This window comes from Euprymna scolopes, chromosome 6 (assembly GCF_053919585.1).
Source record: "Euprymna scolopes isolate OS-2025 chromosome 6, ASM5391958v1, whole genome shotgun sequence".
Taxonomy (NCBI): domain Eukaryota; kingdom Metazoa; phylum Mollusca; class Cephalopoda; order Sepiida; family Sepiolidae; genus Euprymna; species Euprymna scolopes.
In genome coordinates, this window is record NC_136487.1 from 112,327,611 (window position 1) to 112,342,259 (window position 14,649).

At 32.8% G+C, this 14,649-nt stretch overlaps 1 protein-coding gene across 11 annotated transcripts in view; it reads right to left on the bottom strand.

Annotated features, from left to right (window-relative positions):
- The window catches only part of LOC145277872 (uncharacterized), a 623,323-nt gene that overhangs the window by 407,014 nt on the left and 201,660 nt on the right, over window positions 1-14,649 (bottom strand). The window contains exon 1 of one of the 11 annotated variants that reach the window (XM_080129850.1): window positions 7,556-8,602. The exons of 9 other annotated variants lie outside the window; for them this stretch is intronic. In XM_080129850.1, the coding sequence (XP_079985976.1) occupies window positions 7,556-7,636 (81 nt within the window). In that variant the 5' untranslated portion in view covers window positions 7,637-8,602. Of the gene's footprint in view, window positions 1-7,555; window positions 8,603-14,649 lie in introns of those variants that run through there. One more of the 11 variants, XM_080129856.1, reaches the window with a different exon arrangement.

The following is a 14,649-nucleotide window of genomic DNA, read 5'->3' on the forward strand; positions in this document are numbered from 1 at the left end:
TTGCCCTACCCAAATTCCACCATTACTGATCGTGTTGTCTCATCTACCTAACAACTAATCTTATCTTAGATTGACCTCCAGCCCTTGATAAGTGGCACCCCCTCCCTCTCCGGTAAAAAAAAAAGAAAAAAAAAATTAAAAAAGGAAGATCGGTGTAAGATAACTTACAAAAGAAATTGCAACAATGATAAGAATGCAAGTGATATTCATCATGTTTCTAATTGCTATTTATTTTAAACTAGCAGACCTATTTGAGGTTTAGAATGTTGGGGGGGGGGGGCAACCGGAGTTTTCCTGGAAAATCAGTTCTATTACTTTTTACTCATATCATGTTTAATGTTTGTGCAAAATTTCAAAAGATTCCAAGGCGTAGTTATTGAGAAAAGTACGAACAAACGAACGAACAAGGGTGAATTTACAGGTCCACCCTCTTTTTGTTAGGGGACCAATAAGTAAAACTAACGATATTAAGCAATGCTGTTTATTCATTCCACTGTAACCGCATGATTAAATCATGTGCTTACAGTGGAATGAATATTTTGTCTCCAGGTTTAAATTTCATTAAAATTAGATATACGTATTTGAACTTTTTAAGGGGATTCTGCTCTCCATGGGTCATTTAGATGTGGGAGCATGTAAATATTCAGCATACAGAAGCTAACAGAGATCTAGGCCTACTTACTTCTACGATCTTTTAAAAATTTTATACATAAGATTTATTATGTCTTTATAATACTATCTGGTTAGACACTTTCAACCCAGAAATTAGAGATCATCTATGGATTTACAGGATAGCATGTGTGTTATTGATTTTGTGTGTCATACTCACATCTGAGTGACTGTCGTTTAATTGTTATGGACTTTCATTTCTTGTAATAAATAATTTTACTAAGAATTCTTAGTAAAATTATTTATTACAAGAAATGAAAGTCCATAACAATTAAACGACAGTCTCTCGGATGTGAGTATGACACACAAAATCAATAACACACATGCTATCCTGTAAATCCATAGATGATCTCTAATTTCTCATTAATTCTTAAAAAGTTTTGGTTTCGATTACAGCTGAAGGAACTCAAGTTATATATATATATATATATATATATATATATATATACACACACACACACTTTTTTTTTTCCACAGGTTTTGGTTTCAATTTAAGCTGATGCATCCAAGTCATATGGATATATTTTTTTATTTGTGAAATCGCAACTTTATAATATATAAAAATCGATAGAACATTAACTTTATAATAATATAATACAAAATCTGCAAGAATTAAAATATCATATTTAAGCATATTTTATGACTGAGCTATGCCGGGTGTCTCTGCTGGCTTAGATAAATACTTTTGCAGTTTTAACAAAAGAGCTACAATATACTATCAGAGTGTCTCCATTTAAGCTTAACATCCACAGAATGTCAACATCATTTTCAACATCAATATGAAAGAGTCCATTGTGGAATTTCCACAGATCCAGCTAGTTTTAGATTAAATTTCCATGTCTTTCATCTAATCGTTTAAGTATAATCTGGTTAGATGGTGAGGCAGGGTGTTGAATTAATATACAAATTTACTGATGCTCTCAAACCCAAAGAAAATCACTTTTTTCCCCGGCGCCCTTATTGTATCAAAGAACAAAAACATTGCAGTAATGATCAGTGAATGAACAGTTTTCAATTCAAATTAAGAAAGCCTTGATCGGAAGTGACCTTGATTTTCTTAAGATAAAATAGAATACGATTTGCAATAAATTAATAATCCAAATAGAAACTTGTTTGCTGCTATGTATTCGAGGTCAACAGCAAACGTTTTCTCATGTGACTTATATAATAAAATGAAACCCTGCTCAAAAGTCTAAAATATTTAATTTATTTTAAAAAATGGGGAAAATGTAGAATATTCATCTAAGAATTTAACAGAGAATCCAGTTTTGCTAACAAATTATGGAATGTATAGAGACATGCAGACGATAAATTGGGGCAACGAATATTTGGAAAACTTACATTATTATTCAACTCCTCCCTGCAATGATTTCCTATGTTTTAGGCGATTAGATGTAAACACCCTGAAAGGCATATAAATTTAAATGTCCAGGTGTCCCTCCCCCTCCTGGAGGGAAAAGAATGTAAATTATCAGCATCCACTCTCCATTTGCAGCACACACCCCTCCCACAAGAAAAATAAAATAATTAAAAAACATTGCTTTGTTTGCAAACAAAAGAAAGGTTCTGTTCACCGAGTGTCTCCGGTTTGTGCTTGCACCATTTGTCTGCGTGTTCGAAATGCAATCATTTGCAGAGTTCTCAGTGTAATGCTTTCCCCACACAGACACGTCTGTTCTTATATTCTTTTTAGGTTCGTTTGTGGCATTCACTTATGCAGTTTACCATTTCGTATCTCAGTATACAGAGTCTACATTTCCTATTTTCCTGAGTTTAATTTATTTCAACTTTAATATAGTTAATTCTAATCCCATTGTTCTGTTTTACTGTCAGGAGTGATTCCATTTCTCTGTTCAAGTTGCCTTCTCTTAGCCATGTTAGATGTTTTCATAATTCTGTTCTCTTGTCATTCTTATGAATCATCCATGTAGCGGTTTCTCTTCCCACTTTCATTATCATTACCATCTTGTAGTTTACTGTTAAATCTTTAGTTATGAAGATATTTTATTTATTTTTTTTTTTTTTTACTTTAAACTAGCATTACTATCCGGCGTTATTCAGGAACATGGATAAGAAATGGAAGACAGTATCTGACTGTCCTAGTTTCAATGTTTTGGAGACATCTTAAAAAAAAAAAAAAAAAAAAAAAAAAAAAAAAAAAAAAAAAAAAAAAATTAAAGAAAATAATTATTTTATTCCAATAGATTTTATTGTTCTGAAAAATATGCTGTCACGATGCACAATATGAACTGGCTATTCAGAATGAAATATTGATTTTATGGGACGGAAGCTATGCTATTTTATTATTATACAGATAGATAAAGTAGAAGAAATCTAAATTTTAGAGGGAGGCTAAACATTAGCGCAGAAATGATTTATTGAATCAATAACAGAAAATGGTAGACCTTAATTGATTTGAAAGAAAATTGAAATTCTATGAAATTCGATAACAATCACTGCTCATTCAGTATTGTTTACGTTCCTCTTGATGTTTTTGTCAGTCGATTTAACCAATGATTTTGGACCAAAAGTATAGTTGCAAATTGTGTAACGCTTGCTTCGTTATAAATCCCTTGTGTGATGTAATGCCGCTTAATTCAGTTTACTTAAAAACATTAAACATTATGAACTGATTTTTTTTTAAGAGGAGGAAATGCTTTTATATTTCTAAATCATAAAATAACTAGCTGTACCTATCCGACGTTGCCCGGGAGCCTTTACTTTCATTTTTGTTTCGTCCTTTGGTTTTTATAACTAAATTATTTTTAATAGCATTTCGGAAAGTTATCGTTTGGTACTTCAATTATTTGAACAAAATCATTATAAAACTATACTTTTAAAAAGATGTTTTAATCTCTATCCATAAGATTTAAAAACTTTCAATACATGCGGATTTTATACGATTTTTAATACCATTCTATTGTTCCAGTGTAAATGCTTCCGGATTTATTTGATAGGTAACGAAATAATTAAGTCTTATTTTATTTTTTTAATTATTTACAAAGGATTAAAGTTGCTCACTTCTTTACAAAGACACAAAAACGCATTCTGGTTGATTTAATTTTTTTTTTTTTGGTAAGATTTTTAAAAGTTCTTTCTAGTAAAATTTTTAAAAGATTTGGTAAGATTTTTAAAAGTTCTTTCTAATAAAATTACATTTTATTTCAACACATGATCGTTTAATAATAAAAAATATCACATGTAAGCGAAAAACATGTACCAGAGACAATTTCATTTATACAGACAGCTAATAAATAGCAATAAATAAATCTTATAAACTGTACCCCCACCCCACAAAGAGCATCATCTTCGGCTGATACCATCCAAAGCAGTCATAAAGGGACAAGGAGGATGGAAGGACTGAAGAAGGGGAGTACTAACCAGGCCTCCACTGAAGGAGTGTGAAGAGTACTGGGACGACTTGTTGTTACCCTACCCAAATTCCAGGGAAGATCAATGGTTGTTACTAATGAGAAATTAATGGTAAGCGACTGCTGTGATAACGCAAAGTCATTTGCAAAAGTTATCAAAAAAATGTAAAGTACTGGAAATCTGGAGAGACGTGTCACCCAGACTCCAGAGAACACTAATTGCTTGGGTGAGAACTCCTAGTAAGTACAAGTAATAAATAAGGCAAATGTGTATTTCAGCGGTGTAAATTATTTGACAAACAAAAATTTATAAAAATTATTTATTTTTATATAAAACACGTTATTAGACCCTAAGGCTGAAATAAAACCCTAAAAAATGTAATTTTTATTATTTTTTTCAACATTTTTATTAGACTAAAAATACAATAATCGAGGCCGCCAACTTGTTTTGAAAGTTTGGCCTTTCTAAGGATTGCCAGATTGGCCTTTTTGGAGGCCAAATTTGGCCTTTTTACGCTTTTGCATGGACCATGGTAACCATGGTTACACGCAAGAGCGTAAAAAAGGACAAATTTGGGATCAAAAAGGCCAATCGGGCAAGCCAAATTTTCAAAACAAGATGACGGCCTCGATTGTTGTAGATTTAGTCTAATAAAAAATGTTGAAAAAATAATAAAAATTAAATTTTTTGGGGTTTTATTTCAGTCTTAGGGTCTAATAATGTGTTTTATATAAAAATAAATTTTTATAAATTTTTGTCAAATAATTTACGCTGCTGAAATACACATTTGCCGTAAATAAATAATTTAAAATAAACATCACTGTAGTTATTTTATTATTATAAAGATTTTTAGAAAGATGCGCTCTTTCCCCAATAGGGCAAAATTCAGCATTGATTAAAACTTGTTCGTCCAGCATGTGATGAAAAGAAGAAATGTTAACATGGACAAAGTGTGACAGCAAAATGGCTAAGTTTAAAAAAAATACATATATATTTTTAAAAAATTAGTTTGAAGAATCTAAATCCCAGTCTCTTTCGTCAGTTGCGTTTTTTTTAAAAAATCTTTTCTCTGTCTCTATAATAGCCACCAACACCCTACATAGCCCCCCCCCCTGGTGGCAACAATAATACATTCCGAAACTCGCATCAGGTTAAAAAATAATAGAGACGAACAAAATAATATAGATGAAAAAATAAATATTTAAGAACGAAAGAAAGACAGGAAACACACACACACACACGTAATAATTTGACAAATCCGAAGTCGTCATGGGTAAGATATTGGCGATGAAAAAATAATGTACGAAATTAGATCACAATCGACATTACTGAAGATGTCGGAAGGTGGATAAGAAGAAAAGTGCTAAGAATATTTACGAGATGTTTTGTGAACAGCAAAACGAATACGAAAAAATGTTGGGGGGAGGGACAAAAAAAAAAAAAAACATTTATAAAAAGTCCTTCAAAGATTACGATTAAGATGTAGTATCTGTGCCAATATTTGGTTTTGTCTTCTCTGGCTCCTCCCAAAAAGATAGCGAGACGGAGTGGAATGGTTAAAAAAAAAAAAAAAAAAAAAGAAAAAAACTGAACCGGAACGTTAAAATCAGCTGTGATTCCCGTATTAAACCGACATTGTGTGTAGGGAGTTGCAATTCGAGTCCCTAAGTAGTGGACATAGAGTAGCTGTATACGCAAAGTTATGTTTGCATATACAGCGCCGCTCGCCGCTGTATTGCTCCGACTATGAATCCATTTTTATATTGTGGAAATTATTATATTATTTAAAAGCAAAATTTTCCAATTTGTTTAACGCTAAGAATGACCACTCGCCTATTCACGAATACAGTAAGTACTACTGTATTCGTGAATAGTACCTGTGAGTTATTTTTTTTTCTTCTTTTTCTTTTTTGCTTGCGGTAGAGGTTAACGAATACTTGATAGACCTTTTCTAACCACTTCCAGAAATAACAAGCGTAGGGTTACGTAAACAGTGAATGTATACATAGTGATGTTGTACAATGTCACGTGTTCTGTTACACTGGCTATATTTATTTTGAACAGTTCTGCAGTGATAAGGATGGGGGGAAGACACCTAAAAAGTAAAAGATGAAATAGATTATTTGAAACCATTTCACGTGAAATAGATTATTTGAAACCATTTCACGTGTAAATAGCAAGTCCAACCCATCTCCCTGCCATCTAAAATGAATTAGAAAAGAACCCGTTTACTCTATTTCCACAATGAGACGTTTTCTTTTCATATTAATTGATACGTTTTATTTTTTAACTTTCCGATTTGAAAAGTTTTTTTTCCTTTTTATTATTATGTTTTTTTTTCACCAATTGAGACGCAATTTTATATATATATATATATATATATATATATATATATATATATATATATATATATATATATATTAGTGTTAACACCAGTGAAGCATAATTTTTGTCCGTCATTTTTTATGGAGAATATACAGCCACTATCTATACACACACACACACACACACACACACAAGAATTGGTATATACATAGTGAAATATAATTGAAGAAAAACATTTTACCAAAAAAACATTAATGCATGTGTGTATGTTTTTTGTTTGTTTTTGTTTGTTTTTTTTGTTTTTTTGGTAATATTTTCGTTTAGAAGCTCAAGGTTTGTTAACTATAACAGAGCATATGTACAAAATAACATTCCAAATATTTATTTTCTTGCCATATATTAGAGAGGGAGAGGGAGACTGTGTGTGTGCACTCTCCGTCAAAAATGAATTTATATGTATACATAAATTATGAAAATATGGCAATTAAGCTATACAGAATCTTCCGAATTTCATCCCCGTAGGAAATCGTCAGGTTAAAATAAGATAAGATCTCATTTTAGCCCTACGATTCCTACGAGAATGAAACGCGGAAGATCCTGTATAGCTTAATTGCCATATATACTTTTTATAACTTACTACCTAGTTCTACTCACGTATTGAGCACCATGAAAGTGAATACTGAAAATTGATATATAAAATATCTCTTTATAACATTTTATGTGGATATATGATAGTATGAAAAACTTCTCGAAATTGGAAATAAGACAGCAGATCTTGTACATACAAGTAGCTCGATATCTTTTATAACAATAAGCAATGGTTAAATGTTAAGATAGGCTCGTTTTAATAAAAAGGTTTATACGCAACTGGTATGAAATACCAAAATAAATGTTTCGCTAGTGTAGGTTAGGAAAGAGAGAAAAAAAATCAAGTATTAAAGAAAACAAATAAAACAGCAATACTAATGAAACTTTGAATTTACAACGAATAAAAACAAACATTTCCTTGTGTTGTTCTACTTGCAAAGATAATACTGATAACCTGATTAAAATGAAATCTGCGTGACGCTAAGGAAGAAACGAGAAAATGATACATCATAAAATGCAGACAATTTTGACAACAACAACAACAACAACAATAATAGGTTTGTTGTTGAGCAACATCAAACCTGTAACGAGTATACTGCACCTTGTGGCGAGTTGTAGCGGCCGTGGGCACCGAAGTACCAGTCCACCAGCACAAACCTGGCTGGCGGCAACACAACCACATAACACGTCAAAAAACCACATGCAGCATCAGATTTGGAAGAAGTGCGCACGGCCACAATTCATAAGCACCGTCTCCGTCATTTTATTTTTTCTTTTTTTACACATGACAAAACGGAAGATATCCTATTTCGACGTTGTCTGTTCATAATGACAATGTTATTGGAAATACATATTGCGGAAAACGTTTCTTTGTCGATCGTGGTTCCTGGTAGACTTTTGAGTTGGGTATACTTTTGTTGGTCAAGCATTTTATCTCTTCGACAAATTATGACACTGACCGTAATTGAATTTTGTGTGAGGTGGCCTTTATTTAAAGAAATAATGGCAATGAACAGTTGATATTGATTTATTGTCCTCTCTCCTAATTCCATTGATCGAATTGGCCCTTCAGTTTTACGGCATATCAACCTTTCCAAGGTTGTTTAATACCAAATGCAGTCATTTTTTTTTTTTAATTAGTTTTCATATTTCAAGTTTTATTATGTAATTTCTATGTAATTCTTTGAATACAGTCATTTTTAAATATTAACATATTTATGTATAGCTTGATAGAATTTGTTTTTCATCTTTTGGATTCATTTTCATACAGACTTGATAGCAAAGTGTAGTACCTGTTCTGATAATACATTATCTTTTCTGTCCTCAGAAAAAAAGGGGGGGATCCTTCTAGAGAGAGGAAAATTTTTTTTGTTCAAATCTAGGGAGCCTGTTTTTGGCGTGCTGGATTTTCGTTGTTTTTTGTTTTTAATAATCCGTCATATTACTTGTTCTATACTATTGTATAGGTGGTAGAAAACATTTGGTGAGAACTTTTTTTTTTTTTTAGTTTGTAAGGTGTAACATTTTAAATAAGAACTAATATAAGTGATGTGTAATTCTTGTGTGACTTGCTCCTTTTTGCGTGTAGTATCCGACAATGGTTGGAGTTAAAAGGTGAAAAAAAAAAAAAAAAAAAAATCAAAATAAATAATATCCTGGTCTCGAGAAAAAAAAGTTAATGCAAATTGAATGTAAATGTGTTTATATTAACATGACTGATCACCGAATAAGTCCCATTCATTAATGGACATTAAACAAAAAATTTAAACGTGAATAAATTTCTTGCGTCAAAAATAATCAACTGATCTGTTAGCCCAGAAAAGGTTTCCGTGTTTTCTTCGACGCTCAAAAATGCTAAGGAAATTAGTAACTGGTACAGAGCATTTGTGAGTTTCAACTTTTAAGATTAAAAAAAAAAAAAAAAATCTTGTTTAGTTTTTTTTTTTTTTTTTTTTAGCGAAGCAGATTATCTCTGGAAAAAATGCGCGTGTGACTTTGTGAATGTTCCGATGATACTGGGTAAAGGATGGACGCACTTCCAAATGAACTAGAACTGCACAGTGACGGATAGAGGATGCACGGAACGAGGCAAAACGCCTCCTCCGTTCTGAGAGAGGGTCGTGATCAAATACTCAAAAAGGGTGGGGAGTAGGGGATGCTAGTGTAAACAACAATAAATACTTTATAACATTCCCCCCCTCGACGACAACGACCCAAGGTGCCACTAGTTAGTCGGCAAACCTGTAGCTAATAACAAAACCATATAACCATTATTTAACTGCCGTCTTTCGTTCCGTGCGAAACAGTTCAGCGTTCAAGTTGTGGAAGGGGAAAACGACGACACCACCCCCACCTCTCGTTCTTACAAGGGTGTCAGGAGGCTGAATGAGTGGGTGGGCAGAAGTAAGTTTTTTGTATTGTCCGTTATCAGTGCCAAAAGTATTGTCGATAATAAGCAAGAGGAAGTGAAGTGGGGGATGAAAAAGAAAAGGGGGATTAAAATCGAAGAAATAGAAAGCGAAGGAGAAAGAAAAAATAGGAATCAGTAAGCAGAAAAACTGTTGTGCTCTGCAGTGTCGGTTAGTTACTGCTTGCTTCACTACGCTCGGCTTTGGGAGACATTCAAGTATCGTACTAAGAGTTACTCTGTAAAATCAATATTGAAGAAGGTAGAATAGAGAATTGGGTAGAAGCGAAGAGACCAACAGCAACAAAAAAACAAACAAAAGCACAAAATAACGGTAATAAATGAATGAAAAAGATGAAGTTGAATGATGTTAGGTTTCAGAACAATATATATGAGAGAGGGGGGCAGGTGGGAGAAAGGAGTGTCTTTTAGAGGTTACATATATCATCTTCATCTATATAAAAAATACAAATATTATCTGTTTGTTCATCCGCTTTCCCGACCCAAGAGAAAAAACGTATCGATCACCGAGAAATGTCTATAACAAGCTAACATTGGAACTAACATGCTTTCTGTCGTGGCATTGGTCAGTGTTCAATCTAAACACCGAATCCTGACTTTAGGACCAATCAAATGTAAGAGAAATAATCCTATACATTGTACCACAATGCTTCCCATAAACTCAGTACACATCAAAAAATGTTTAATCATTTTTTATCTCTTATCATTGTTGCTGAAAAAGTATAATAAACTAGCGGGGCCCGTGCTTCGTCGTTGTCTTCAGAAAATTGAAGAAACCAAGTATCGCACCTCAAAATAAAACTGGAAAAGTCAGGAAGGACTCTTCATTCCATATCCTGTATTTTTAATCTCACTGTTAGTGCGGTAAATTGCCTCCAAATACAGAATTAGCTGAAGTGTACATCTGTGCCAGTTTTTTTTTCTTTTCTTTTTTTTTTTTTTTTAAATTCTCCTGGAATTTAAAGCCAGCTTATGAAAGTTCTAAAATCATTATCAAAATCTGATCCTCAAAGATAATTTTTGTGTTTTTTTAATTAGAATTTTTTCACTATGAAATTGAATTGTAAATTAAAAAAAAATTAATATGAAGAATCAAATATTTTTAGTACTTGTGCTGTACACTGGGTTCTCAAACATGCATTTCATTGAAAATACCATCACGTACTTATACTAATTCTGATATTACACATAAGTACAAACAATAATAGAGTAGAAAATAATTACAAGTAAAAATAGAATTTATCAAATTCTTGAGTTTGATCTTAGGTTTGTTGCGAAGTTGTTGAAAGGCGACGTGAAGATGCCAATCGACCATACAACTTATAAAGTAGACACAAGACAAAGAAATAACGGCAGTAGCAAAGAAGGATGACAAACACAGACGATCGGTTAAAGACAACGTGCATTGTATTTTATTTTTACCAAGAGAAACAAGTGAAATGTACGGCAATGGATTATGAATTGCCTGGAGTGAGAATGGATCGTCGGGTTAGGAACTTGTAGCTGGACATCGGTGGGTGCTGGAGCAGGTAGTCAGACATCAGCGGTCACTGAACCAGGTTGCCAGACGTCAGCTGCTACTGGACCAGGTAGCCAGACGTTAGTGGGCCACAGAAGCTGATGGCTGGAAGTGACAGGTCTGCAGGAGTGGGTTGGAGACGCTGGAGTCGTTGCAGGAGTAATTAGTTTGTTGAATAGCCCTGAAAAGGGTTGTTTGGGTATTACTGTTGCTGCCCCTGGTCCCCATGGCAGCTGAGTCTGCCAATTTGAGTCAAGTTGAGATGGGAGCACCCTTTGCTCCCAAACTGGACTGAAATTTTGCTGTGAAAACCGCTAGCTTTATGGGGAGCCATTTGTGCTACAGTGATGGTTTTGCTAAACAAGGAATGATTAATCAATTACACACAGTTAAATCAATTTCTTACAGTTAAGAGTGTATTCGGTGATTATGAACTGTACTTATTTTAATTTAATAGTCCTTTGTTTTTGTTTAGTTTGTAAAAGATGAAGTTTTTGTTTTTTCTCTTTGGTGCTTGAAAACAGTCGTTGCTATTTTTAGAACATTTGGTCCTGGCATATTTCCGGGGGTGCCAGGTTTTGGGTCTGTTTCTGCCGACCAGTACGTGTTGTTTACGATAACAAAGGAGCAGTGATTTCTGACCGTAACATATTTTAACATGAAAGAGCTGTGCAACCAATTCTATATGACAAACTTACTTATCTCCCTTGCTTTCTTGAAATCCACTATTGAAAAATAGAAAATGCCCGACTGCTAATCTCTACAACTTTTTCAGAAAAATAGATTTGGCACATCTACTGGATCACTTTTCATAATTTTGGGAATATTAATTTCGACATGTACGTAACAGGGAATATTAATTTCGACATGTACGTAACAGGGAATATTAATTTCGACATGTACGTAACAGTATTTTTATTTGAACTGCATGTTTTCGAAAATGTGGTATACTACACAAGCACTATTTTTTTCCAACTTTTTATTTTGAAGTAAAAAGTAATTTGTATTATTGAAACTATTGACATCTTGAATGTTCTTAAAGACAATGTAATCTTCACGTGCGTCTTGTCAGATTAAGCAATTTTTATGCTGAATTCTGGAATCTATACAGGATTTTATAATTTATGAGGGTGCATTGTTCTCATTCCATCATCCATTGCCGAGTAAAATTCTAGAACACAAAAATAGTTCAATTCTAAATTCCATAAGATTCTAAAGGTGAAAGGTTGAAAGTTGCATCGTTTGAAATAATGCAAAAAAATATCAGAAATGCAAATAGCAGTGGTGAATAATCCTAAATTCTGAAATCATTTTTAAATCCACTTTATTAGTTTAATTTACTGATTATTTTTAAATCCACTTTATTAGTTTAATTTACTGATTATTTTTAAATCCACTTTATTAGTTTAATTTACTGATTATTTTTAAATCCACTTTATTAGTTTAATTTACTGATTATTTTTAAGATAGATATAAAAAAATATTCTAAAAACTATTTTTCAAGAAACAGTTTGAAATACGTTTTAAAAATAATGAAAACTTTCATTTTAAGTTTATTTTTTTATTAAAATCTATTTTTTTGCCAACATAGCCCCTACCCCCTCTACAAAACTTTCATAACAAGCACACGTCTAGCTACAACCGCTCACAACAATTTTCCCCACTGTCTCTAAGTGCCTAAATCTAAATGCAAGTTCCATGAACAAAGTTTCTTTCCTGCCTCTGGAACTATACCACGGGTCTGCTTTTCAGCTGACCACAATATTGTTATCTTCAAGTCCAATGTAAATAAGTCCTTGTTGAGCTGTCCCCTTAAATAATCATATTTTACCCAATTTCCACTACTAACGACTATTATATTATTCCAATGCCCAACATACTCATTAACTCTCATCCTCGAGTGATCTTCGGGCCTTGATAAACGGTAACTTCCTTGTAATAAAAAAATAATAATTTTACTTTATTCCAGATTAACTGAAGGTTATCTTTCAAACAAAATTTTAACTGATAACAAATAATCTGAAAATAATTTAATCCTTTGGGAAAAAAAAGTTAAAATCTAATAGCATTGTTGAATTAAATGCTATAGTCGATATCATTGCGTTAAACTTAGTTAATAGGCATGACCGCTATCTCATACATTCCAACCGAAAGATCTTTTTAAGATTCGATACTACAGATAACTTCATGACACAGCTGAGAAACACAACTGGAGGTTCATTGAAAATGTCTAATTTCTATATATTCTTCTTCAGAAATCAAGTTTATATATATCAAATATTCTGAGCCATAGCAAATAAGATGTATTGGTTATTTATCTCTTTCATGGCCAGAAGATGTGACAAGGGGCGGAAAGTGAGATTGAGGAGCTAATGCCCCAGAGGAGGAAAACTCTGGTCTGCAAAAAAGTGCCTGGGCAGTCTCATTGGTATTCTTCAGTAGAGGTGCCTCAGATGATTGGCCAATAAACTAACTCCTTCTCAAAGAGAGAAGATAAAGCATGGAAGGGTGAACCTCCTAGAACTGCATTAGACCAACAACATACTGGGACAATATACAGAGCACGACCATTTCAGAAATGGCATAGATTCTGTAATTAACTTGACGAGCAAAATTCCACCTCTTCACTATAGCTGTCTAAATTCCAGACTTTCTAGTCTAATAGCTTCTTTCCTCAAACTTCTAATCTTTGGAATTCTCTTCCTGCTCCTTGTTTTCTTAACTGTACAGAAATTTAAATGTACTGTGAACAAGCATCTTACTGCATGACTTCTATGATGTCCTTGTAGGTATGGTTCCTAGCCTGTTATGCCACAGTGGAAATGTGCCTTGTTTGAGGTGAATCAAAGGTTCTGGACTCAATGAGTCAGCTAAACAAAGTGGCAAGAAACAGGTCTTGGAGACATGTAAACATGGTAGATTGTATTCTGCATTAAAAATGGAGAAATCGTTTCGATGACGATAGAAAGGGAAAGAGAATAATAATGGCGATAAAAAAAAGTATTAGAAAAAGGCACAAATAAAATGTGCTTCATTTAAGTTTTAAAACGAAAGATTATTTTTAAACATTTTTTTTTAAATTCTCCACCCTTCAATAATTTTGTAAAAATTAAAAAAATTAAAATCTTGACTGCAATGGAAACATGGAGAAAGTGATCGTCAACAGAGAATAGTTAATTTCCTAAATGCTAGAAATCCATAAAATGGGGGAAAATTGATTTTATCCAGAATGTATAATTATGGCGTTTTTATATTAATGGTGTAAATTTAATATTTTTCTAGTTGTGGGAACTAATAACTTCCCCATTCCCTAAATCGGAAATTTCTATGCTAAGATTTTGCTTTGAGCTTTTATGCCTGTCCGATAAAAGTATTTTATTTACTAAATTGATATATTAGGAGTCAAATAAAAGGAAAAAACAAAAGTACATTTAACTGAAAAAAAAAAAAAAAAAAATTTCGTCTTGTTCCCATGACTATATATATATATATATATATATATATATATATATATATATATATATATATAGATAGATAGATAGATAGATAGATAGAGAGAGAGAGATCCACAGACAGACTGTTTTGCTGTATCATAATTCTTCAGTGCAACTAGACTAGTAACTACCTCAAGTCAGCATTGAAACTCAACCACCTAGGTGATAATCAATGCTTCTAACCGTTAAGCTATTTAGTTGCTGCTTAGGTGAATGTGAAATTACAATGATCAAACATTGCCCAAGCACCTAAG